Here is a 27,902-nt window from a genome sequence, read left to right as displayed (position 1 = left end):
TCTCTTAGTACAAGTTTTGCTGTGAAGCCTTTTACTGTTCCCATCTGATCACTGAAAACTTTATTGTATTTATTCCGCAAGTGTTCCAGTGTTTGGTCTGTGCCTTTCTCTTTGGACTGGAACGTGTGGAGCATTTTCAAGTCACACCAATTCAGCTTTATTTTTGAAAGCCATTCCCTGCCAAATAATGGGGGGCCAGTTCCAGGCACCACATACAGCTGTAACTGCTGTGTTTGCCCCCCATAATGCACTCTGACCTGCAACGCCCCCATTGGGCTCAATCTCTCTCCTGAGTATGTCTTCAGCAACACATTTGTGTTCTTCAGCTTGATAGCCTTAAAGTGCTCATTGTAGACACTGCAGATCCTGTGTCCAGCTCCATTTTGAGGGGTTTGCCTTTGATATCTGGTGTCACCCATATTATGCTACTGCTGGGAGAAGTCACTGTGTTTAACTCCATTGTACCAATTAATCGTTCATCTGAATCACTGCCACTGTTCCCTGCTAGTGCATTCACAGACCCTTTAATTTTCTCAGTTTTCCTGTTGTGACTGAATTTGGCTTTGCATGCTCTTTGAATGTGCCCCCTTCTACTGCATTTGTGACAAATTTCGTCTTTGAAACGGCAGTCCTCTGCTCTGTGACCATCTCTGTCACACCGGTTGCATTTTTTGGCCACACGGGGGCGCTGTCGGCTGCATGAAAACTTGTGCAGGGAAATTTGTGACCGGTCAGTACTTCTTTTACTTTGCAACTCAAAAGTATCTTTAGTCGCGATTTCCATAGCCACAGCAATTTCAACCGCCTTTGCAAATGTGAGCTCTGATTCTGTGAGCAAACGTTTTTGAATGTTTTCCTGTTTCAGTCCATGAACAAATCTATCCCTTAATGTGTCATTTAGGTTCTCTCCCAACTGGCAATGTTCAGACAGTTTCTTCAACACTGCTACATATGTACCAACACCCTCCCCCTCATTCTGATCTCTCTTGTGGAAACGAAAACGTTCCGCGATGAGGAGTGGTTTAGGTGATAGGTGATTTTGCAATATCTCCACAATCTCTGTGAATGTTTTATTTGAGGGCTTCAGAGGGGCAGTCAGATCTCTTAGCAAACTGTATGTTTTTGGGCCAATTAAACTCAACAACGCTGGCACTCTCTTGTTATCAGCAATGTCGTTTGCAATGAAGTACTGTTCCAGTCGTTCAATGTAAGTTGCCCAGTTTTCTTGCGTGTCATCAAACACATCTATTTTCCCGATGCTAGCCATTCTCTTTACCTCCGGCTCCACGGGTCTTTGATCTGCCGCCTCGTTCTCGTCAGCTCTCCCCTCGTCCTCACTGCTTGCTAGCTGTTGTGCTACAGGGTCAAAATCTTCCTCTCTTCCTACGAACTCCATCTGTATTCGTGATGCACACTGCAGGTAATCATCCTCGTCGCCATTGTAGTGTCTTAACACTTAGTACTTATTTATGTAATAAAAAAGACTCTGAATACAAGCAATTGAACTGGAGCTTCACATTTACTCAAACAGGTTAGTACCAGAATAACATAGAACAACACTGTGCATGACCAAGGGTGCTCCATCCTTAAAGGGGACATCAGTAATTAACAGAACATAACACCGGTCATGCTGGAGGATGTTGCAGGCAGCAGAACGTTCTCCACTGCGTCTCCAGACTCTGTCACGTCTGTCACGTGCTCAGTGTGAACCTGCTTTCATCTGTGAAGAGCACAGGGCGCCAGTGGCGAATTTGCCAATCTTGGTGTTCTCTGGCAAATGCCAAACGTCCTGCACGGTGTTGGGCTGTAAGCACAACCCCCACCTGTGGACGTCGGGCCCTCATACCACCCTCATGGAGTCTGTTTCTGACCGTTTGAGCAGACACATGCACATTTGTGGCCTGCTGGAGGTAATTTTGCAGGGCTCTGGCAGTGCTCCTCCTGCTCCTCCTTGCACAAAGGCAGAGGTAGCGGTCCTGCTGCTGGGTTGTTGCCCTCCTACGGCCTCCTCCACGTCTCCTGATGTACTGGCCTGTCTCCTGGTAGCGCCTCCATGCTCTGGACACTACGCTGACAGACACAGCAAACCTTCTTGCCACAGCTCGCATTGATGTGTCATCCTGGATGAGCTGCACTACCTGAGCCACTTGTGTGGGTTGTAGACGCCGTCTCATGCTACCACTAGAGTGAAAGCACCGCCAGCATTCAAAAGTGACCAAAACATCAGCCAGGAAGCATAGGAACTGAGAAGTGGTCTGTGGTCACCACCTGCAGAACCACTCCTTTATTGGAGGTGTCTTGCTAATGGCCTATAATGTCCACCTGTTTTCTATTCCATTTGCACAACAGCATGTGAAATGTATTGTCAATCAGTGTTGCGTCCTAAGTGGACAGTTTGATTTCACAGAAGTGTGATTGACTTGGAGGTACATTGTGTTGTTTAAGTGTTCCCTTTATTTTTTTTGAGCAGTGTGTATGTTTGTTCGGTATAGTTTAATGTTCTGTTCTTGGCCCGGTTTGCCCGGTTTCCCGATAAGCAATGGAACTGAGTGTTTTAATGATGCATCTTTCCTACAACGGCGTAACATGTAACATGCGTTTCCCAAAGCAGAGAGAACGTTCACGACGTGTCTACGGATCGAAAGAAAAGGGAGCGCTGCTCTATGATAATCGCTCTACATTCAAATCTTACTTAACATAATTATTTATTATTTATACCGATGACGGATGAACTCTTAGAGATGACCACATACGGCTGCAAATAGAGGCGGTTTATTGTAATACTTGTGCATACTCAATAAAATGCACTGAATCACAGATTTGACCCATTGCGCACGTTAGGCTACCTATGATTAAATATATTGAGACAAATTACAGACAGTAGCCTTCAAGTAACAAAATATAATTCAATTGATTGAACATTAAATGTAGTTCAATAGGATTAAAATGGGCCTATTTGGGCTTGTTTGTATAAATTGCAAAGGCATTGGAAACTTTTGTATTTGTAGTCAACTTTGTTCAGATGTCATCGGAGGTGGCAGACGGAAAAACCCATTTGATTCTAGGTTCATATTTATCGGAGATCTGTGAATTAAAAAAAACATGTAACGTCGCATTTAGCTGTTCTGAGGTAGGTTATTAGATTACGAGCGTTTTCCGGTGCAACGTTAATAACATTTGCTTTGTGAAACCGCCCGGGATATTGTACGATGCTCCTACGAAGGTTCTAACGATGAATTTATCTTTAACATGCTTTTGGGAAACCGGGCCCTATTCTGTTTGAATGATTCTAATGTAATGCACTGTTCTAATGTTCCGTCCTCTTTTTAAAAACATGCAATACATTGTATTATAAAATGGATGTGTTGTCTTGGTGATTGTTTATGTATTCTAGTAGTTTGTGTGAATAAAGTGATGTTAATGAATTCTAGTAGTTCCTGGTTGGTTCATAGTTCTAATCAGTAATAATAAATATATGCCATTTAGCAGACGCTTTTATCCAATGTGTGCATACATTCTAAGTATGGGTGGTCCCGGGAATCGAACCCACTACCCTGGCGTTACAAGCGCCATGCTCTACCAACTGAGCTACAGTTGGTAATGTAACCCAGCAGTGATCTGTCGGTGCTACAGGCTCTACAAAACAAACCAGCCTATTTATTCCCTGCCATGTACACTTTAGAACACAACCCTATGGGGTCCTGTTCAAAAGTAGTGCACAGCACTATAGGCTAGAGTGTGTAAAATAGACTATTTGTTCTGTGACTGAATAACATTGATGAAGGATAACGACTCTGATTTCTATGCTGTTGTAAAACACGTTACATTGTAAATGTGAATAAAAGAGGATTGGACTTGATTTGGAGGTTGCTCTGACGGTTGGTTGAATAAAAAGGTCTGTTAGTCTGGTTTCGCAACTTGGAACAGGCCAGTGCCAGTCATCACGTTGTAGTTGTGGATGGCCAGTTACAGTACTGTAACATACCAGTAGGTGTCAGTAAAGTAGCAATCAACACTAGTATTGTCCACCAGCCAGCTCTCTAGCAATTTGCCAGGTGATGAGATTGAATGAAAACAAATCTAAGTTATCGTAGACAGACCGACCGATCATACAATACATGTTATCTGTCCTATTGCCATTCACAACAATTCAAGTAAATATTCTACATTTGATTGTCTCTTTAATCCTCAGAAATAATCTTCTCACAATAATGATGTTAATTTAGTAGCGTTCCTTCACAAATTATCAAAAGCTTTTAACTTCAAAAACAGGAGAGACAAACTAGCTCATGAAAAAAAGAGAAATCACTCATAATAGCACATTGGAGAAATTAAGACATTACAGAGATACATAATCATAATAAACACATCCTACTTATAGATATTCATATTAGTCAGGACTTTTAACATAATAAAGTAGCACTATTTCAAACATATTTTAAATGTTGACTTCCATTAGAATGAATGGTGGAACCCTTTGGTCTTTAAAGCAACAATGCTCAAGCCAGAGACAGGTCCCTGGGCGTGGGAACCGGTAAGCCCGTAACCGGTAAGCCCGTAACCGGTAAGCCCGTACTGTGACGGAAGGTGGGATTACATCTAAAAAACATATTGTTTTAGCCATGATTATCTTCCCTTGTGTGGTGTAGCTGCATATTTAGAAAACAAGGAAAGGAGAAAGCCCATGATTGGAGGAACCGTAGGAGGAACATGATTGGTGGAACATGTCCAGATTTAGCTTGACCAGTATCCAATCATTATTCAGAATATATCCATTATTACAGAAGTCATACTATACTTTCACACTATTAAATGAATGAATGACAAAAGTCAAACAAAATACACACAAGGTAACATTAGAAAACATGCTTTTAGTACCAAATATACCAGCCTCAATCCCCGGCTAAAAATGATTGTCGAAATGATTGCATAGATAATTCTCAAAGGCTGTAAATCCAAATCGAACTGTCACGTTGACGCTAGGTCGCCGTGACTTCTAGGACAGGAGATATATACCTGCTGGCCACTGTCTGTTCTGTAGCTCAGGTGGGCCGGCTGTGGCTTACATCAACTAGAAGACATGCTGTACATGCAACTGGTTGGAATCTGGTTGGAATGACACTGTGTCAGCTGGCTTTGCCCTCTGTGTCACTGTCAATTCAATCAGTTTTGCTAGTTCGGAAAGGCAGAGGTCATTTCCTCAGGTCCTCATGAATGTCTTTACTTCTTGTTGCGGTAGTAGGCGGCCATCTTTACTTCTTGTTGCGGCAGCAGGCGGCCATTTTTACTTCTTGTTGCGGTAGTAGGCGGCCAACTTTACTTCTTGTTGCGGTAGTAGGCGGCCATTTTTACTTCTTGTTGCGGTAGTAGGCGGCCATTTTAACTTTTTGTTGCGGTAGTAGGCGGCCATCTTTACTTCTTGTTGCGGTAGTAGGCGGCCATCTTTACTTCTTGTTGCGGTAGTAGGCGGCCATCTTTACTTCTTCTTGCGGTAGTAGGCGGCCATTTTTACTTCTTGTTGCGCTAGTAGGCGGCCATCTTTACTTCTTGTTGCGGTAGTAGGCGGCCATTTTTACTTCTTGTTGCGGTAGTAGGCGGCCATTTTTACTTCTTGTTGCGGTAGTAGGCGGCCATCTTTACTTCTTGTTGCGGTAGTAGGTGGCCATCTTTACTTCTTGTTGCGGTAGTAGGTGGCCATCTTTACTTCTTGTTGCGGTAGTTGTTGCGGTAGTAGGTGGCCATTTTTACTTCTTGTTGCGGTAGTAGGCGGCCATTTTTACTCTTTGTTGCGGTAGTAGGTGGCCATCTTTACTTCTTGTTGCTGTAGTAGGTGGCCATCTTTACTTCTTGTTGCGGTAGTTGTTGCGGTAGTAGGTGGCCATCTTTACTTCTTGTTGCGGTAGTAGGTGGCCATCTTTACTTCTTGTTGCGGTAGTAGGTGGCCATCTTTACTTCTTGTTGCGGTAGTAGGTGGCCATCTTTACTTCTTGTTGCGGTAGTTGTTGCGGTAGTAGGTGGCCATTTTTACTTCTTGTTGCGGTAGTAGGCGGCCATTTTTACTCTTTGTTGCGGTAGTAGGTGGCCATCTTTACTTCTTGTTGCTGTAGTAGGTGGCCATCTTTACTTCTTGTTGCGGTAGTTGTTGCGGTAGTAGGTGGCCATCTTTACTTCTTGTTGCAGTAGTAGGTGGCCATCTTTACTTCTTGTTGCGGTAGTAGGTGGCCATCTTTACTTCTTGTTGCGGTAGTTGTTGCGGTAGTAGGTGGCCATCTTTACTTCTTGTTGCGGTAGTAGATGGCCATTTTTACTTCTTGTTGCGGTAGTTGTTGCGGTAGTAGGAGGCCATCTTTACTTCTCGTTGCGGTAGTAGGCCACCACCACCATCCTCGCATTGCTCAAACTGATCCCCTTGGTTGAAGCGTCAGTTGACTTCTTGCTGCGGTAATGTACGGCCATCTTTACTTCTTGCTGCGGTAGTGTGCGGCCACCACCAAGTAGCTGTCTGGGGTGAGGTCCTTGGTGTTGGGGGACTTGGGGGACATGGGAAAGGTCTTCCCCTCCACTCTGGAGATCTGGAGCATCCGACATGGGTCGTGTTTCAGCAGGTAGCTCTCAAAAGTCTCCCAGCCTCCTCCCACACGCACCATCACATGCTTGTTGTGTAACATCTAAGACAAGAAGAAGAAGATTACTTTATTGTCCAGTCAGTGTTCACAAATGTTAAATAAAAAAAATCTGGGAAAATCTTTAGCTGACAACGATATTATTTCACGGTGTAGTACAAGGTTATTCAAATCCCAGCCTGGAGGTACAGAGTACTGCTGGTCTTCTGTTCTACCTGCTCATTCATTGCACTGACCTGATATCCCAGGACTAAACACAGACCTTGATTAGAGGGGAAGAATGAAAATCACAATGGAAATGGTCTTTGAGGTCCAGATTTAGTGTAGTAGATGGACATCTCTAGTAACTCACAGCTAGTACAATGGCTTTGTTTGATTCCCTTTCACGAATAAATTACTCCAAAATTAAAAATTAGACTCACTCCAAAACTAAACTACTGTAAACACTACTCCTGCTGCTACCTGCTACAGTCTGTTAGCTTCTGTCCTTCTGTAGCTCAGTTGGTAGAGCATGGCGCTTGTAACGCCAGGGTAGTGGGTTCGATTCCCGGGACCACCCATATGTAGAATGTATGCACACATGACTGTAAGTCGCTTTGGATAAAAGCGTCTGCTAAATGGCATATATTATTATTATTATTATTGTTACATGGTACTACTGTAAACACTACTCCTTCTGCTACCTGCTACAGTCTGTTACATGGTACTACTGTAAACACTACTCCTGCTGCTACCTGCTACAGTCTGTTACATGGTACTACTGTAAACACTACTCCTGCTGCTACAGTCTGTAAGGTGGTACTACTGTAAACACTTCTCCTGCCTGCTACCGTCTGTAACGTGGTACTACTGTAAACACTTCTCCTGCTGCTACCTACTACTGTCTAAGGTGGTACTGCTGTAAATACTACTCCTGCTGCTACCGTCTGTAAGTTGGTACTACTGTAAACACTACTCCTGCTGCTACAGTCCGTTGACATGGTACTACTGTAAACACTTCTCCTGCTGCTACCTACTACTGTCTAAGGTGGTACTACTGTAAACACTAGTCCTGCTGCTACCTGCTAACGTCTGTAACGTGGTACTACTGTAAATACTACTCCTGCTGCTACCTGCTACAGTCTGTAAGGTGGTACTACTGTAAACACTAGTCTTGCTGCTACCTGCTACTGTCTGTAAGGTGGTACAACTGTAAACACTAGTCCTGCTGCTACCATCTAACGTGGTACTACTGTAAACACTAATCCTGCGGCTACCTGCTACTGTCTGTAAGGTGGAACTACTGTAAACACTTCTCCTGCTGCTACCTGCTACTGTCTAAGGTGGTACTACTGTAAACACTAGTCCTGCTGCTACCTGCTACCGTCTGTAACGTGGTACTACTGTAAATACTACTCCTGCTGCTACCTGCTACTGTCTGTAAGGTGGTACTACTGTAAACACTAGTCCTGCTGCTACCGTCTAACGTGGTACTACTGTAAACACTAATCCTGCTGCTACCTGCTACTGTCTGTAAGGTGGTACTACTGTAAACACTAATCCTGCTGCTACCTGCCACTGTCTGTAAGGTGGTACTACTGTAAACACTAGTACTGCTGCTACCGTCTAACGTGGTACTACTGTATAAACTACTCGTGCTGCTACCTGCTACTGTCTGTAAGGTGGTACTACTGTAAACACTACTCCTGCTGCTACCATCTGTAACATGGTACTACTGTAAATACTACTCCTGCTGCTACCTGCTACTGTCTGTAAGGTGGTACTACTGTAAACACTACTCCTGCTGCTACCGTCTGTAACATGGTACTACTGTAAACACTACTCCTGCTGCTACAGTCTGTAAGGTGGTACTACTGTAAACACTACTCCTGCTGCTACTGTCTGTAATGTGGTACTACTGTAAACACTACTCCTGCCTGCTACCATCTGTAACGTGGTACTACTGTAAACACTACTCCTGCTGCTAACTGCTACTGTCTGTAAGGTGGTACTACTGTAAAACACTACTCCTGCCTTCTACCTGCTTCCATCTGTAACGTGGTACTACCGTAAACAATACTCCTGCTGCTACCTGCTACCGTCTGTTACATGGTACTACTGTAAACACTACTCCTGCTGCTACCGTCTGTAAGGTGGTACTACTGTAAACACTACTCCTGCTGCTACCTGCTACTGTCTAAGGTGGTACTACTGTAAACACTACTCCTGCCTGCTACCATCTGTAAGGTGGTACTACTGTAAACACTACTTCTGCTGCTACCATCTGTAACATGGTACTACTGTAAACACTAGTCCTGCTGCTTTCGTCTGTAACATGGTACTACTGTAAACACTACTCCTGCTGCTACCTGCTACTGTCTGTGACATGGTACTACTGTAAACACTTCTCCTGCCTGCTACCGTCTGTAAGGTGGTACTACTGTAAACACTAGTCCTGCCTGCTTCCATCTGTAAGGTCGTACTACTGTAAATACTACTCCTGCTGCTACCTGCTACCGTCTGTAAGGTGGTACTACTGTAAACACTACTCCTGCTGCTACCTGTTACTGCCTAAGGTGGTACTACTGTAAACACTTCTCCTGTCTGCTACTGTCTGTAAAGTGGTACTACTGTAAACACTACTCCTGCTGCTACCTGCTACTGTCTGTGACATGGTACTACTGTAAACACTTCTCCTGTCTGCTGCCGTCTGTAAAGTGGTACTACTGTAAACACTACTCTTGCTGCTACCTGCTACTGTCTGTGACATGGTACTACTGTAAACACTTCTCCTGTCTGCTACTGTCTGTAAGGTGGTACTACTGTAAACACTAGTCCTGCTGCTACCTGCTACTGCCTGTAATGTGGAACTACTGTAAACACTAGTCCTGCTGCTACCGTCTAAGGTGGTACTACTGTAAACACTAATCCTGCTGTCTAATGTGGTACTACTGTAAACACTAGTCCTGCTGCTACCAGCTACTGCCTGTAAACTACTGTAAACACTACTCTTGCTGCTACCTGCTACCGTCTGTAAAGTGGTACTACTGTAAACACTTCTCCTGTCTGCTACTGTCTGTAAAGTGGTACTACTGTAAACACTACTCCTGCTGCTACCTGCTACTGTCTGTGACATGGTACTACTGTAAACACTTCTCCTGTCTGCTGCCGTCTGTAAAGTGGTACTACTGTAAACACTACTCTTGCTGCTACCTGCTACTGTCTGTGACATGGTACTACTGTAAACACTTCTCCTGTCTGCTACTGTCTGTAAGGTGGTACTACTGTAAACACTAGTCCTGCTGCTACCTGCTACTGCCTGTAATGTGGAACTACTGTAAACACTAGTCCTGCTGCTACCGTCTAAGGTGGTACTACTGTAAACACTAATCCTGCTGTTACCGTCTAATGTGGTACTACTGTAAACACTAGTCCTGCTGCTACCAGCTATCTGTAAGGTGGTACTACTGTAAACACTACTCCTGCTGCTACCATCTGTAAGGTGGTACTACTGTAAACACTACTCCTGCTGCTACCTGCTACTGTCTAAGGTGGTACTACTGTAAACACTACTCCTGCCTGCTACCATCTGTAAGGTGGTACTACTGTAAACACTACTCCTGCTGCTACTGTCTGTAACATGGTACTACTGTAAACACTACTCCTGCTGCTACCATCTGTAACATGGTACTACTGTAAACATTAGTCCTGCTGCTTTCGTCTGTAACATGGTACTACTGTAAACACTACTCCTGCTGCTACCTGCTACTGTCTGTGACATGGTACTACTGTAAACACTTCTCCTGCCTGCTACCGTCTGTAAGGTGGTACTACTGTAAACACTACTCCTGCTGCTACAGTCCGTTGACATGGTACTACTGTAAACACTTCTCCTGCTGCTACCTACTACTGTCTAAGGTGGTACTACTGTAAACACTAGTCCTGCTGCTACCTGCTAACGTCTGTAACGTGGTACTACTGTAAATACTACTCCTGCTGCTACCTGCTACAGTCTGTAAGGTGGTACTACTGTAAACACTAGTCTTGCTGCTACCTGCTACTGTCTGTAAGGTGGTACAACTGTAAACACTAGTCCTGCTGCTACCATCTAACGTGGTACTACTGTAAACACTAATCCTGCGGCTACCTGCTACTGTCTGTAAGGTGGAACTACTGTAAACACTTCTCCTGCTGCTACCTGCTACTGTCTAAGGTGGTACTACTGTAAACACTAGTCCTGCTGCTACCTGCTACCGTCTGTAACGTGGTACTACTGTAAATACTACTCCTGCTGCTACCTGCTACTGTCTGTAAGGTGGTACTACTGTAAACACTAGTCCTGCTGCTACCGTCTAACGTGGTACTACTGTAAACACTAATCCTGCTGCTACCTGCTACTGTCTGTAAGGTGGTACTACTGTAAACACTAATCCTGCTGCTACCTGCCACTGTCTGTAAGGTGGTACTACTGTAAACACTAGTACTGCTGCTACCGTCTAACGTGGTACTACTGTATAAACTACTCGTGCTGCTACCTGCTACTGTCTGTAAGGTGGTACTACTGTAAACACTACTCCTGCTGCTACCATCTGTAACGTGGTACTACTGTAAATACTACTCCTGCTGCTACCTGCTACTGTCTGTAAGGTGGTACTACTGTAAACACTACTCCTGCTGCTACCGTCTGTAACATGGTACTACTGTAAACACTACTCCTGCTGCTACAGTCTGTAAGGTGGTACTACTGTAAACACTACTCCTGCTGCTACTGTCTGTAATGTGGTACTACTGTAAACACTACTCCTGCCTGCTACCATCTGTAACGTGGTACTACTGTAAACACTACTCCTGCTGCTAACTGCTACTGTCTGTAAGGTGGTACTACTGTAAAACACTACTCCTGCCTTCTACCTGCTTCCATTGTAACGTGGTACTACCGTAAACAATACTCCTGCTGCTACCTGCTACCGTCTGTTACATGGTACTACTGTAAACACTACTCCTGCTGCTAAGGTGGTACTACTGTAAAACACTGCTACCTGCTACTGTCTAAGGTGGTACTACCTAAACACTACTCCTGCCTGCTACCATCTGTAAGGTGGTACTACTGTAAACACTACTCCTGCTGCTACCATCTGTAACGTGGTACTACTGTAAATACTACTCCTGCTGCTACCTGCTACTGTCTGTAAGGTGGTACTACTGTAAACACTACTCCTGCTGCTACCGTCTGTAACATGGTACTACTGTAAACACTACTCCTGCTGCTACAGTCTGTAAGGTGGTACTACTGTAAACACTACTCCTGCTGCTACTGTCTGTAATGTGGTACTACTGTAAACACTACTCCTGCCTGCTACCATCTGTAACGTGGTACTACTGTAAACACTACTCCTGCTGCTAACTGCTACTGTCTGTAAGGTGGTACTACTGTAAAACACTACTCCTGCCTTCTACCTGCTTCCATCTGGTACTGTAAACAATACTCCTGCTGCTACCTGCTACCGTCTGTTACATGGTACTACTGTAAACACTACTCCTGCTGCTACCGTCTGTAAGGTGGTACTACTGTAAACACTACTCCTGCTGCTACCTGCTACTGTCTAAGGTGGTACTACTGTAAACACTACTCCTGCCTGCTACCATCTGTAAGGTGGTACTACTGTAAACACTACTTCTGCTGCTACCATCTGTAACATGGTACTACTGTAAACACTAGTCCTGCTGCTTTCGTCTGTAACATGGTACTACTGTAAACACTACTCCTGCTGCTACCTGCTACTGTCTGTGACATGGTACTACTGTAAACACTTCTCCTGCCTGCTACCGTCTGTAAGGTGGTACTACTGTAAACACTAGTCCTGCCTGCTTCCATCTGTAAGGTCGTACTACTGTAAATACTACTCCTGCTGCTACCTGCTACCGTCTGTAAGGTGGTACTACTGTAAACACTACTCCTGCTGCTACCTGTTACTGCCTAAACTACTGTAAACACTTCTCCTGTCTGCTACTGTCTGTAAAGTGGTACTACTGTAAACACTACTCCTGCTGCTACCTGCTACTGTCTGTGACATGGTACTACTGTAAACACTTCTCCTGTCTGCTGCCGTCTGTAAAGTGGTACTACTGTAAACACTACTCTTGCTGCTACCTGCTACTGTCTGTGACATGGTACTACTGTAAACACTTCTCCTGTCTGCTACTGTCTGTAAGGTGGTACTACTGTAAACACTAGTCCTGCTGCTACCTGCTACTGCCTGTAATGTGGAACTACTGTAAACACTAGTCCTGCTGCTACCGTCTAAGGTGGTACTACTGTAAACACTAATCCTGCTGTTACCGTCTAATGTGGTACTACTGTAAACACTAGTCCTGCTGCTACCAGCTACTGCCTGTAAGGTGGTACTACTGTAAACACTACTCTTGCTGCTACCTGCTACCGTCTGTAAAGTGGTACTACTGTAAACACTTCTCCTGTCTGCTACTGTCTGTAAAGTGGTACTACTGTAAACACTACTCCTGCTGCTACCTGCTACTGTCTGTGACATGGTACTACTGTAAACACTTCTCCTGTCTGCTGCCGTCTGTAAAGTGGTACTACTGTAAACACTACTCTTGCTGCTACCTGCTACTGTCTGTGACATGGTACTACTGTAAACACTTCTCCTGTCTGCTACTGTCTGTAAGGTGGTACTACTGTAAACACTAGTCCTGCTGCTACCTGCTACTGCCTGTAATGTGGAACTACTGTAAACACTAGTCCTGCTGCTACCGTCTAAGGTGGTACTACTGTAAACACTAATCCTGCTGTTACCGTCTAATGTGGTACTACTGTAAACACTAGTCCTGCTGCTACCAGCTACTGCCTGTAAGGTGGTACTACTGTAAACACTACTCCTGCTGCTACCATCTGTAAGGTGGTACTACTGTAAACACTACTCCTGCTGCTACCTGCTACTGTCTAAGGTGGTACTACTGTAAACACTACTCCTGCCTGCTACCATCTGTAAGGTGGTACTACTGTAAACACTACTCCTGCTGCTACTGTCTGTAACATGGTACTACTGTAAACACTACTCCTGCTGCTACCATCTGTAACATGGTACTACTGTAAACATTAGTCCTGCTGCTTTCGTCTGTAACATGGTACTACTGTAAACACTACTCCTGCTGCTACCTGCTACTGTCTGTGACATGGTACTACTGTAAACACTTCTCCTGCCTGCTACCGTCTGTAAGGTGGTACTACTGTAAACACTAGTCCTGCTGCTACCGTCTAAGGTGGTACTACTGTAAACACTAGTCCTGCTGCTACCGTCTGTAAGGTGGTACTACTGTAAACACTACTCCTGCCTGCTACCATCTGTAAGGTGGTACTACTGTAAATACTACTCCTGCTGCTACCTGCTACCATCTGTAAGGTGGTACTACTGTAAACACTACTCCTGCTGCTACCTGCTACTGTCTGTGACATGGTACTACTGTAAACACTTCTCCTGTCTGCCACCATCTGTAAAGTGGTACTACTGTAAACACTACTCCTGCTGCTACCTGCTACTGTCTGTGACATGGTACTACTGTAAACACTTCTCCTGTCTGCTGCCGTCTGTAAAGTGGTACTACTGTAAACACTACTCCTGCTGCTACCTGCTACTGTCTGACATGGTACTACTGTAAACACTTCTCCTGTCTGCTACTGTCTGTAAGGTGGTACTACTGTAAACACTAGTCCTGCTGCTACCTGCTACTGCCTGTAAGGTGGTACTACTGTAAACACTACTCCTGCTGCTACGTATAACCTGGTACTACTGTAAACACTAGTCCTGCTGCTACCGTCTAAGGTGGTACTACTGTAAACACTAATCCTGCTGCTACCATCTAAGGTGGTACTACTGTAAACACTAATCCTGCTGCTACTGTCTAAGGTGGTACTACTGTAAACACTAATCCTGCTGCTACCATCTAAGGTGGTACTACTGTAAACACTAGTCCTGCTGCTACTGTCTAAGGTGGTACTACTGTAAACACTAATCCTGCTGCTACCATCTAAGGTGGTACTACTGTAAACACCTGCTGTCTAAGATGGTACTACTGTAAACACTAGTCCTGCTGCTACTGTCTAAGGTGGTACTACTGTAAACACTAATCCTGCTGCTACTGTCTAAGGTGGTACTACTGTAAACACTAATCCTGCTGCTACCATCTAAGGTGGTACTACTGTAAACACTAATCCTGCTGCTACTGTCTAAGGTGGTACTACTGTAAACACTAGTCCTGCTGCTACTGTCTAAGGTGGTACTACTGTAAACACTAATCCTGCTGCTACCATCTAAGGTGGTACTACTGTAAACACTAGTCCTGCTGCTACCGTCTAAGGTGGTACTACTGTAAACACTAGTCCTGCTGCTACCTGCTACTGCCTGTAATGTGGAACTACTGTAAACACTAGTCCTGCTGCTACCGTCTAAGGTGGTACTACTGTAAACACTAATCCTGCTGTTACCGTCTAATGTGGTACTACTGTAAACACTAGTCCTGCTGCTACCAGCTACTGCCTGTAAGGTGGTACTACTGTAAACACTACTCCTGCTGCTACCATCTGTAAGGTGGTACTACTGTAAACACTACTCCTGCTGCTACCTGCTACTGTCTAAGGTGGTACTACTGTAAACACTACTCCTGCCTGCTACCATCTGTAAGGTGGTACTACTGTAAACACTACTCCTGCTGCTACTGTCTGTAACATGGTACTACTGTAAACACTACTCCTGCTGCTACCATCTGTAACATGGTACTACTGTAAACATTAGTCCTGCTGCTTTCGTCTGTAACATGGTACTACTGTAAACACTACTCCTGCTGCTATCTGCTACTGTCTGTGACATGGTACTACTGTAAACACTTCTCCTGCCTGCTACCGTCTGTAAGGTGGTACTACTGTAAACACTACTCCTGCCTGCTACCATCTGTAAGGTGGCTGTAAACACTACTCCTGCTGCTACCATCTGTAACATGGTACTACTGTAAACACTACTCCTGCCTGCTACCATCTGTAAGGTGGTACTACTGTAAACACTACTCCTGCTGCTACCATCTGTAAGGTGGTACTACTGTAAACACTACTCCTGCCTGCTACCATCTGTAAGGTGGTACTACTGTAAACACTACTCCTGCTGCTACCATCTGTAACATGGTACTACTGTAAACATTAGTCCTGCTGCTTTCGTCTGTAACATGGTACTACTGTAAACACTACTCCTGCTGCTACCTGCTACTGTCTGTGACATGGTACTACTGTAAACACTTCTCCTGCCTGCTACCGTCTGTAAGGTGGTACTACTGTAAACACTAGTCCTGCTGCTACCGTCTAAGGTGGTACTACTGTAAACACTAGTCCTGCTGCTACCGTCTGTAAGGTGGTACTACTGTAAACACTACTCCTGCCTGCTACCATCTGTAAGGTGGTACTACTGTAAATACTACTCCTGCTGCTACCTGCTACCATCTGTAAGGTGGTACTACTGTAAACACGACTCCTGCTGCTACCTGCTACTGTCTGTGACATGGTACTACTGTAAACACTTCTCCTGTCTGCCACCATCTGTAAAGTGGTACTACTGTAAACACTACTCCTGCTGCTACCTGCTACTGTCTGTGACATGGTACTACTGTAAACACTTCTCCTGTCTGCTGCCGTCTGTAAAGTGGTACTACTGTAAACACTACTCCTGCTGCTACCTGCTACTGTCTGACATGGTACTACTGTAAACACTTCTCCTGTCTGCTACTGTCTGTAAGGTGGTACTACTGTAAACACTAGTCCTGCTGCTACCTGCTACTGCCTGTAAGGTGGTACTACTGTAAACACTACTCCTGCTGCTACCGTATAACCTGGTACTACTGTAAACACTAGTCCTGCTGCTACCGTCTAAGGTGGTACTACTGTAAACACTAATCCTGCTGCTACCATCTAAGGTGGTACTACTGTAAACACTAATCCTGCTGCTACTGTCTAAGGTGGTACTACTGTAAACACTAATCCTGCTGCTACCATCTAAGGTGGTACTACTGTAAACACTAATCCTGCTGCTACTGTCTAAGGTGGTACTACTGTAAACACTAGTCCTGCTGCTACTGTCTAAGGTGGTACTACTGTAAACACTAATCCTGCTGCTACCATCTAAGGTGGTACTACTGTAAACACTAGTCCTGCTGCTACCGTCTAAGATGGTACTACTGTAAACACTAGTCCTGCTGCTACTGTCTAAGGTGGTACTACTGTAAACACTAATCCTGCTGCTACTGTCTAAGGTGGTACTACTGTAAACACTAATCCTGCTGCTACCATCTAAGGTGGTACTACTGTAAACACTAATCCTGCTGCTACTGTCTAAGGTGGTACTACTGTAAACACTAGTCCTGCTGCTACTGTCTAAGGTGGTACTACTGTAAACACTAATCCTGCTGCTACCATCTAAGGTGGTACTACTGTAAACACTAGTCCTGCTGCTACCGTCTAAGGTGGTACTACTGTAAACACTAGTCCTGCTGCTACCGTCTAAGATGGTACTCCTGTACATTTTCCTGTGTTGGTTACAGCAGACAAATAAATAGCGAATAAACAGAGAAATAAAAAAGGCGCTATTTCCATATCCACAATGCGTTGTGATTCCATTAAACTACCTAGCTATCCTGCCATTATCAATCCTGCTAATTACATGATAAACAAAAGGCATTTACAGTAGAAGGTCTTCAGAGCCCAAGCTTTCAATCCAAGCAGTAATGAGTGCCTGCAGAAAGCCCCATTTGACAGTGACAGGAAGTACCAGTTAACCCATGAAGTGTACGTGCATAGAGCGTGCTGTTGACTGTTGACATTAAATGGCCAAATAGAAACAGAACGTACTGTATATTAAATATTGCTACTGAATTCCAAGTCAACACTCAATCAAGCCTGAATGGCTAGTAACAAGTTAGATTGTGTGGCCCATAGAATTACATATATAATTTATTATATATAATTTAAGATATCTGTGGTATGGCCTGTCCTCTTCTATACACTATAGACAACACTCTCTTTCTCTCTCTCTCCTCCAGCAGCATAACACACATTTATAAGCCTCTTTAACAGACTCAATCAACGGGCCATTGGCAGGGCACTGGTCCATGAATGTGTGCCCCCTCAGGCATTGTGACCAGGGACATAATGGGCTTTTGGCACAGAGGCCTTTTCAGTAATGTCTCTATGGTGCTGGGTGACAGGGGGACCCAGCTAGGCCTGTACCCAGGAGAGAGCAAGGAGTCTGGGGGTGAACAAGTGTCCTGGTGGCCTGTTAGCAAAGCATTTTATTGGAGAAGAGAGACTGTGGAAAAAGAAAGGGAGAGTTGTTTTTATTGGAGAAGAGAGACTGTGGAAAAAGAAAGGGAGAGTTGTTTTTATTGGAGAATAGAGACTGTGGAAAAAGAAAGGGAGAGTTGTTTTTATTGGAGAAGAGAGACTGTGGAAAAAGAGAGGGAGAGTTGTTTTTGTTGGAGAAGAGAGACTGTGGAAAAAGAGAGGGAGAGTTGTTTTTGTTGGAGAAGAGAGACTGTGGAAAAAGAGAGGGAGAGTTGTTTTTATTGGAGAAGAGAGACTGTGGAAAAAGAGAGGGAGAGTTGTTTTTATTGGAGAAGAGAGACTGTGGAAAAGAGAGGGAGAGTTGTTTTTATTGGAGAAAGAGACTGTGGAAAAGAGAGGGAGAGTTGTTTTTATTGGAGAAGAGAGACTGTGGAAAAAGAGAGGGAGAGTTGTTTTTATTGGAGAAGAGAGACTGTGGAAAAAGAAAGGGAGAGTTGTTTTTATTGGAGAAGAGAGACTGTGGAAAAAGAGAGGGAGAGTTGTTTTTATTGGAGAAGAGAGACTGTGGAAAAGAGAGGGAGAGTTGTTTTTATTGGAGAAGAGAGACTGTGGAAAAAGAAAGGGAGAGTTGTTTTTATTGGAGAAGAGAGACTGTGGAAAAAGAGAGGGAGAGTTGTTTTTATTGGAGAAGAGAGACTGTGGAAAAAGAGAGGGAGAGTTGTTTTTATTGGAGAAGAGAGACTGTGGAAAAGAAAGGGAGAGTTGTTTTTATTGGAGAAGAGAGACTGTGGAAAAAGAGAGGGAGAGTTGTTTTTATTGGAGAAGAGAGACTGTGGAAAAAGAGAGGGAGAGTTGTTTTTATTGGAGAAGAGAGACTGTGGAAAAAGAGAGGGAGAGTTGTTTTTATTGGAGAAGAGAGACTGTGGAAAAAGAAAGGGAGAGTTGTTTTTATTGGAGAAGAGAGACTGTGGAAAAAGAGAGGAGAGTTGTTTTTATTGGAGAAGAGAGACTGTGGAAAAAGAAAGGGAGAGTTGTTTTTATTGGAGAAGAGAGACTGTGGAAAAAGAGAGGGAGAGTTGTTTTTATTGGAGAAGAGAGACTGTGGAAAAAGAAAGGGAGAGTTGTTTTTATTGGAGAAGAGAGACTGTGGAAAAAGAAAGGGAGAGTTGTTTTTATTGGAGAAGAGAGACTGGAAAAAGAGAGGGAGAGTTGTTTTTATTGGAGAAGAGAGACTGTGGAAAAAGAGAGGGAGAGTTGTTTTTATTGGAGAAGAGAGACTGTGGAAAAAGAGAGGGAGAGTTGTTTTTATTGGAGAAGAGAGACTGTGGAAAAAGAGAGGGAGAGTTGTTTTTATTGGAGAAGAGAGACTGTGGAAAAAGAGAGGGAGAGTTGTTTTTATTGGAGAAGAGAGACTGTGGAAAAAGAGAGGGAGAGTTGTTTTTATTGGAGAAGAGAGACTGTGGAAAAAGAAAGGGAGAGTTGTTTTTATTGGAGAAGAGAGACTGTGGAAAAAGAGAGGGAGAGTTGTTTTTGTTGGAGAGAGACTGTGGAAAAAGAAAGGGAGAGTTGTTTTTATTGGAGAAGAGAGACTGTGGAAAAAGAGAGGGAGAGTTGTTTTTGTTGGAGAAGAGAGACTGTGGAAAAAGAAAGGGAGAGTTGTTTTTATTGGAAAGAGAGACTGTGGAAAAAGAGAGGGAGAGTTGTTTTTATTGGAGAAGAGAGACTGTGGAAAAAAGAGGGAGAGTTGTTTTTATTGGAGAAGAGAGACTGTGGAAAAAGAGAGGGAGAGTTGTTTTTGTTGGAGAAGAGAGACTGTGGAAAAGAGAGGGAGAGTTGTTTTTGTTGGAGAAGAGAGACTGTGGAAAAAGAGAGGGAGAGTTGTTTTTATTGGAGAAGAGAGACTGTGGAAAAAGAGAGGGAGAGTTGTTTTTATTGGAGAAGAGAGACTGTGGAAAAAGAGAGGGAGAGTTGTTTTTATTGGAGAAGAGAGACTGTGGAAAAGAGAGGGAGAGTTGTTTTTATTGGAGAAGAGAGACTGTGGAAAAAGAAAGGGAGAGTTGTTTTTATTGGAGAAGAGAGACTGTGGAAAAAGAAAGGGAGAGTTGTTTTTATTGGAGAAGAGAGACTGGAAAAAGAGAGGGAGAGTTGTTTTTATTGGAGAAGAGAGACTGTGGAAAAAGAGAGGGAGAGTTGTTTTTATTGGAGAAGAGAGACTGTGGAAAAAGAGAGGGAGAGTTGTTTTTATTGGAAAGACTGTGGAAAAAGAGAGGGAGAGTTGTTTTTATTGGAGAAGAGAGACTGTGGAAAAAGAGAGGGAGAGTTGTTTTTATTGGAGAAGAGAGACTGTGGAAAAAGAGAGGGAGAGTTGTTTTTATTGGAGAAGAGAGACTGTGGAAAAAGAAAGGGAGAGTTGTTTTTATTGGAGAAGAGAGACTGTGGAAAAAGAGAGGGAGAGTTGTTTTTGTTGGAGAAGAGAGACTGTGGAAAAAGAAAGGGAGAGTTGTTTTTATTGGAGAAGAGAGACTGTGGAAAAAGAGAGGGAGAGTTGTTTTTGTTGGAGAAGAGAGACTGTGGAAAAAGAAAGGGAGAGTTGTTTTTATTGGAGAAGAGAGACTGTGGAAAAAGAGAGGGAGAGTTGTTTTTGTTGGAGAAGAGAGACTGTGGAAAAAGAGAGGGAGAGTTGTTTTTATTGGAGAAGAGAGACTGTGGAAAAAGAGAGGGAGAGTTGTTTTTGTTGGAGAAGAGAGACTGTGGAAAAAGAGAGGGAGAGTTGTTTTTGTTGGAGAAGAGAGACTGTGGAAAAAGAGAGGGAGAGTTGTTTTTATTGGAGAAAGAGACTGTGGAAAAAGAGAGGGAGAGTTGTTTTTATTGGAGAAGAGAGACTGTGGAAAAAGAGAGGGAGAGTTGTTTTTATTGGAGAAGAGAGACTGTGGAAAAGAGAGGGAGAGTTGTTTTTATTGGAGAAGAGAGACTGTGGAAAAAGAGAGGGAGAGTTGTTTTTATTGGAGAAGAGAGACTGTGGAAAAAGAAAGGGAGAGTTGTTTTTATTGGAGAAGAGAGACTGTGGAAAAAGAGAGGGAGAGTTGTTTTTATTGGAGAAGAGAGACTGTGGAAAAAGAGAGGGAGAGTTGTTTTTATTGGAGAAGAGAGACTGTGGAAAAAGAGAGAGGAGAGTTGTTTTTGTTGGAGAAGAGAGACTGTGGAAAAAGAAAGGGAGAGTTGTTTTTATTGGAGAAGAGAGACTGTGGAAAAAGAAAGGGAGAGTTGTTTTTGTTGGAGAAGAGAGACTGTGGAAAAAGAAAGGGAGAGTTGTTTTTATTGGAGAAGAGAGACTGTGGAAAAAGAAAGGGAGAGTTGTTTTTATTGGAGAAGAGAGACTGTGGAAAAAGAGAGGGAGAGTTGTTTTTATTGGAGAAGAGAGACTGTGGAAAAAGAGAGGGAGAGTTGTTTTTATTGGAGAAGAGAGACTGTGGAAAAAGAGAGGGAGAGTTGTTTTTATTGGAGAAGAGAGACTGTGGAAAAAGAGAGGGAGAGTTGTTTTTATTGGAGAAGAGAGACTGTGGAAAAAGAGAGGGAGAGTTGTTTTTATTGGAGAAGAGAGACTGTGGAAAAAGAAAGGGAGAGTTGTTTTTATTGGAGAAGAGAGACTGTGGAAAAAGAAAGGGAGAGTTGTTTTTATTGGAGAAGAGAGACTGTGGAAAAAGAGAGGGAGAGTTGTTTTTTTGGGGTATCTGTATTTTACTTTACAATTTATATTTTTGACAACTTCAACTTTAACTTCACTACATTCCTAAATATAATAATGTACAGTGCCTTGGGAAAGTATTCAGACCCCTTGACCTTTCCCAAACGTTGTTACGTCACAGCCTTATTCTATAATGGATTAAATACAAAAAATGCCCCCGGCAATCTACACACAATACCCCATAATGACATCACAATACCCCATAATGACATCACAATACCCCATAATGACATCACAATACCCCATAATGACATCACAATACTCCATAATGACATCACAATACCCCATAATGACATCACAATACCCCATAATGACATCACAATACCCCATAATGACATCACAATACCCCATAATGACATCACAATACCCCATAATGACATCACAATACCCCATAATGACATCACAATAACCCCATAATGACATTACAATACCCCATAATGACATTACAATACCCCATAATGACATCACAATACCCCATAATGACATCACAATACCCCATAATGACATCACAATACCCCATAATGACATCACAATACTCCATAATGACATCACAATACCCCATAATGACATCACAATACCCCATAATGACATCACAATACCCCATAATGATATCACAATACCCCATAATGACAATGTGAAAACAAGTTGGTAGAAATTTTTGCAAATGTATTAAAAAAAAAAAAACAGAAACACATTTACATAAGTATTCAGACCCTTCGCTATGAGACTTGAAATTGAGCTCAGGTGCATCCTGTTTCCATTGATCGTCCTTGAGATCTCTACAACTTGATTGGAGTCCACCTGTGGTCAATTGGACATGATTTGGAAAGGCACACACCTGTCTATATAAGGTCCCACAGCTAACCGTGTACGTCACGGCAAAAACCATGAGGCCGAAGGCAGGATTGTGTCGAAGGCACAGATCTGGGGAAGGGTACCAAAAGAAATCTGCAGCGTTGAAGGTCCCCAAGAACACAGTGGCCTCCATCATTCTGCAGCGTTGAAGGTCCCCAAGAACACAGTGGCCTCCCTCATTCTGCAGCATTGAAGGTCCCCAAGAACACAGTGGCCTCCATCATTCTGCAGCGTTGAAGGTCCCCAAGAACACAGTGGCCTCCATCATTCTGCAGCATTGAAGGTCCCCAAGAACACAGTGGCCTCCATCATTCTGCAGCATTGAAGGTCCCCAAGAACACAGTGGCCTCCATCATTCTGCAGCATTGAAGGTCCCCAAGAACACAGTGGCCTCCATCATTCTGCAGCATTGAAGGTCCCCAAGAACACAGTGGCCTCCATCATTCTGCAGCATTGAAGGTCCCCAAGAACACAGTGGCCTCCCTCATTCTGCAGCGTTGAAGGTCCCCAACAACACAGTGGCCTCCCTCATTCTTAAATGGAAGAAGTTTGGAACCACCAAGACTCTTCCTAGAGCTGAACAATCGGGGGAGAAGGCCTTGGTCAAGGAGGTGACCAAGAATCTGATGGTCACTCTGACAGAGCTCTAGTTCCTCTGTGGAAATGGGAGAACCTTCCAGAAGGACAACAGACTCTGCAGCACTCCACCAATCAGGCACTTATGGTAGAGTGGCCAGACGGAAGCCATTCCTCAGTAAAAGGCACATGACAGTCTGCTTGGAGTTTGCCAAAAGTCACCTAAAGACTCTCAGACCATGAGAAACAAGGTTCTCTGGAGAGATCTGAAAATAAATGTGCAGCAACACTCCCCATGCAACCTGACAGAGCCTGAGAGGATCTGCAGAGAAGAATAGGAGAAACTCCACAAATACAGGTGTGCCAAGCTTGTAGCGTCAAACCCAAGAAGACTCGAAGGCTGTAATCTCTGACAAAGGTGCTTCAACAAAGTACTGAGTAAATGATCTGAATACTTATGTAAATGTGATATTTCAGTTGTTTTTGTGGGGATAAATGAGCAGAAATGTCTAAACCTGCTTTTGCTTTGTCATTATGGGGTATTGTGTGTAGATTGATGAGGGGAAAAACGGTGTAATCCGTTTTAGACTAAGGCTGTAACGTAACAAAATGTGGAAAAAGTCAAGGGGTACTGAATACTTTCCGAATGCACAGTACTTTTTTTACTTCATTTCCCCCAATAGTAGTCTTTACATTTTAAATGCTTAGACGGGCAGATTTTTTAAATATTTTTAATTCACACATTTATCAAGAGAACATCCCTGATCATCCATTCTGCCTCGTTCTGGCAAACTCACAAAATAAAAATGATTTGTTTGTAAATGATGTCTGAGTGTTGGAGTGTGCCCCTGGATATACATGATTTTATTTATTTATATAATAATTGTGCAGTCTGGATTGTTTAATATAAGTCATTTGAAATGATTTATACTTTTACTTTTGATATTTAAAAAGGTGTACTATGCAGAAATCACACCACATTTTCCTGGTTGATAAAATTCTATTAGTTTGCCTAAATTTCAGTTTGTGACAAAACAAGGAAGTATATTGTAGACAATCTAAACCGCTTTGAAATATATTTTGCATAATCAAAAATATTAATATTTTATTTTCAACTGTTTGAAGTACAAAACCGAAAGTAGAATACAGAAACTGGATGTCATAAGGTGAATGCACCAATTTGTAAGTCGCTCTGGATAAGAGCGTCTGCTAAATGACTTAAATGTAATGTAAATGTAAACTAAACTTAAGAATGAGACGCATAGAAATAGCACACATAAAGCATATCTACCACTTCTTAGAGACTTTCTTTCAATTGTGAATGACAGATCTATAACTCACATTTCTATGTGAATTTGTTGGGTCGCCCCCCAAAAAAAGTGACATATTGTGGCTTTAAATATATTTTAGCAATTACATTTACCTGTGATACTTAATATAAGTAATATTCTAACTTTCATTTTTATTGAAAACTGAATACTTTAGACATTTACTCAAGTAGTATTTTACTGGGTGACACCTTGACGTGAGTTATTTTCTATCAAGGTATCTTTACTTTTACTCAAGTATGACAATTGGGTACTTTTACCACCACCATTGCTAGCTGAGAACCAGAGTGAGATGGAACATATTTTCCTAAGGATATCTACTTGACAGCAGAGGGCACTATGGGAACAAACGGTTTATTTTAGACCCTGAACACTGGCCCATGTCCATTAAAACCAGGCTAACATACAACCTTTCTCTTATTCTGCATTTGTGATTCCTCAAAGAGCTATCCATCCAGAAGCTGTGATACTGTGTGCTACCAGCAGGGGTCCTTCTAGAGCGTATTGTCAGCCCTTGTTGACCTACAGTCCAGATCCTCCTTCAGCAGCATTTTTAGACATGTGCATCCTGGTTGTGAATCCAAGATTCCAAGAGCACCAATGATACTCAATCAATCTGTATTTGTAAATAGACTTCATTCTTGCAAGGCAATTTTTTTTTGTAGCAAGGTCTGTTTGAGTTAGGGGCGGTAGGTAGCCTAGTGGTTAGAGTGTTGGGCCAGTAACTGAAAGGTTGCTGGATTGAATCCCTGAGCTGACAAGGTAAAATACAGTGCCTTGCGAAAGTATTCGGCCCCCTTGAACTTTGCAGGTGCATTTATACGGAGACTTGATTACACACAGGTGGATTGTATTTATCATCATTAGTCATTTAGGTCAACATTGGATCATTCAGAGATCCTCACTGAACTTCTGGAGAGTTTGCTGCACTGAAAGTAAAGGGGCTGAATAATTTTGCACGCCCAATTTTTCAGTTTTTGATATGTTAAAAAAGTTTGAAATATCCAATAAATGTCGTTCCACTTCAAGATTGTGTCCCACTTGTTGTTGATTCTTCACAAAAAAATACAGTTTTATATCTTTATGTTTGAAGCCTGAAATGTGGCAAAAGGTCGCAAAGTTCAAGGGGGCCGAATACTTTCGCAAGGCACTGTATCTCTCATTCTGCCCCTGAACAAGGCAGTTCAACCCCACTGTTCCTAGGCTGTAAATCTGAATGTATTCTTAACTGACTTGTCTAGTTAAATAAATAGAAAGTTACAGTATTTATTTACATAAGAACATTTATATTTTATGTAAATGAGGAAACAATTAAGAATAAATACAAATCATGGCGGATAGCTCATTGGCAAGAATAACGGCATATACATTATCGTAGAGTATCTTTGTTTTAGAAAAAGGGCTATTCTAACCCTAACCCTAACCCTAACCCTAACCCTTATAACCCCAACCCTAACCCTAACCCTAACCCTTATAACCCTAACCCTCGTAGAGTATCTTTGTGTTTTAGAAAAAGGGCTATTCTAACCCCAACCCTCGTAGAGTATCTTTGTGTTTTAGAAAAAGGGCTATTCTAACCCCAACCCTCGTAGAGTATCTTTGTGTTTTAGAAAAAGGGCTATTCTAACCCCAACCCTCGTAGAGTATCTTTGTTTTAGAAAAAGGGCTATTCTAACCCCAACCCTCGTAGAGTATCTTTGTTTTAGAAAAAGGGCTATTCTAACCCCAACCCTCGTAGAGTATCTTTGTTTTAGAAAAAGGGCTATTCTAACCCCAACCCTCGTAGAGTATCTTTGTTTTAGAAAAAGGGCTATTCTAACCCCAACCCTCGTAGAGTATCTTTGTTTTAGAAAAAGGGCTATTCTAACCCCAACCCTCGTAGAGTATCTTTGTGTTTTAGAAAAAGGGCTATTCTAACCCTATCCCTCGTAGAGTATCTTTGTTTTAGAAAAAGGGCTATTCTAACCCCAACCCTCGTAGAGTATCTTTGTGTTTTAGAAAAAGGGCTATTCTAACCCCAACCCTCGTAGAGTATCTTTGTGTTTTAGAAAAGGGCTATTCTAACCCTAACCCTCGTAGAGTATCTTTGTGTTTTAGAAAAAGGGCTATTCTAACCCCAACCCTCATAGAGTATCTTTGTTTTAGAAAAAGGGCTATTCTAACCCCAACCCTCGTAGAGTATCTTTGTTTTAGAAAAAGGGCTATTCTAACCCCAACCCTTGTAGAGTATCTTTGTTTTAGAAAAAGGGCTATTCTAACCCCAACCCTCGTAGAGTATCTTTGTTTTAGAAAAAGGGCTATTCTAACCCTAACCCTCGTAGAGTATCTTTGTGTTTTAGAAAAAGGGCTATTCTAACCCTAACCCTCGTAGAGTATCTTTGTGTTTTAGAAAAAGGGCTATTCTAACCCCAACCCTCGTAGAGTATCTTTGTGTTTTAGAAAAAGGGCTATTCTAACCCTAACCCTCGTAGAGTATCTTTGTTTTAGAAAAAGGGCTATTCTAACCCCAACCCTCGTAGAGTATCTTTGTTTTAGAAAAAGGGCTATTCTAACCCCAACCCTCGTAGAGTATCTTTGTGTTTTAGAAAAAGGGCTATTCTAACCCCAACCCTCGTAGAGTATCTTTGTTTTAGAAAAAGGGCTATTCTAACCCCAACCCTCGTAGAGTATCTTTGTGTTTTAGAAAAAGGGCTATTCTAACCCCAACCCTCGTAGAGTATCTTTGTGTTTTAGAAAAAGGGCTATCCTAACCCCAACCCTCGTAGAGTATCTTTGTGTTTTAGAAAAAGGGCTATTCTAACCCCAACCCTCGTAGAGTATCTTTGTGTTTTAGAAAAAGGGCTATTCTAACCCCAACCCTCGTAGAGTATCTTTGTGTTTTAGAAAAAGGGCTATTCTAACCCCAACCCTCGTAGAGTATCTTTGTTTTAGAAAAAGGGCTATTCTAACCCCAACCCTCGTAGAGTATCTTTGTTTTAGAAAAAGGGCTATTCTAACCCCAACCCTCGTAGAGTATCTTTGTTTTAGAAAAAGGGCTATTCTAACCCCAACCCTCGTAGAGTATCTTTGTTTTAGAAAAAGGGCTATTCTAACCCCAACCCTCGTAGAGTATCTTTGTTTTAGAAAAGGGCTATTCTAACCCCAACCCTCGTAGAGTATCTTTGTGTTTTAGAAAAAGGGCTATTCTAACCCTATCCCTCGTAGAGTATCTTTGTTTTAGAAAAAGGGCTATTCTAACCCCAACCCTCGTAGAGTATCTTTGTGTTTTAGAAAAAGGGCTATTCTAACCCCAACCCTCGTAGAGTATCTTTGTGTTTTAGAAAAAGGGCTATTCTAACCCTAACCCTCGTAGAGTATCTTTGTGTTTTAGAAAAAGGGCTATTCTAACCCCAACCCTCATAGAGTATCTTTGTTTTAGAAAAAGGGCTATTCTAACCCCAACCCTCGTAGAGTATCTT

General features: G+C 42.8%; 1 protein-coding gene across 2 annotated transcripts in view; it reads right to left on the bottom strand.

Moving 5' to 3' along the window:
* Window positions 1-3,590: 3,590 nt before the first annotated feature.
* Window positions 3,591-27,902, bottom strand: part of LOC124031892 (growth arrest-specific protein 2-like) — an 80,917-nt gene continuing 56,605 nt past the window's right edge. Inside the window, exon 8 of one of the 2 annotated variants that reach the window (XM_046343698.1) lies at window positions 3,591-6,668. In XM_046343698.1, the coding sequence (XP_046199654.1) occupies window positions 6,459-6,668 (210 nt within the window). In that variant the 3' untranslated portion in view covers window positions 3,591-6,458. The remainder of the gene's footprint in view (window positions 6,669-27,902) is intronic. The other variant, XM_046343688.1, reaches the window with a different exon arrangement.

This window comes from Oncorhynchus gorbuscha, linkage group LG01, assembly GCF_021184085.1.
Source record: "Oncorhynchus gorbuscha isolate QuinsamMale2020 ecotype Even-year linkage group LG01, OgorEven_v1.0, whole genome shotgun sequence".
Lineage (NCBI taxonomy): Eukaryota > Metazoa > Chordata > Actinopteri > Salmoniformes > Salmonidae > Oncorhynchus > Oncorhynchus gorbuscha.
This window is presented reverse-complemented; position numbering and strand designations above follow the sequence as displayed.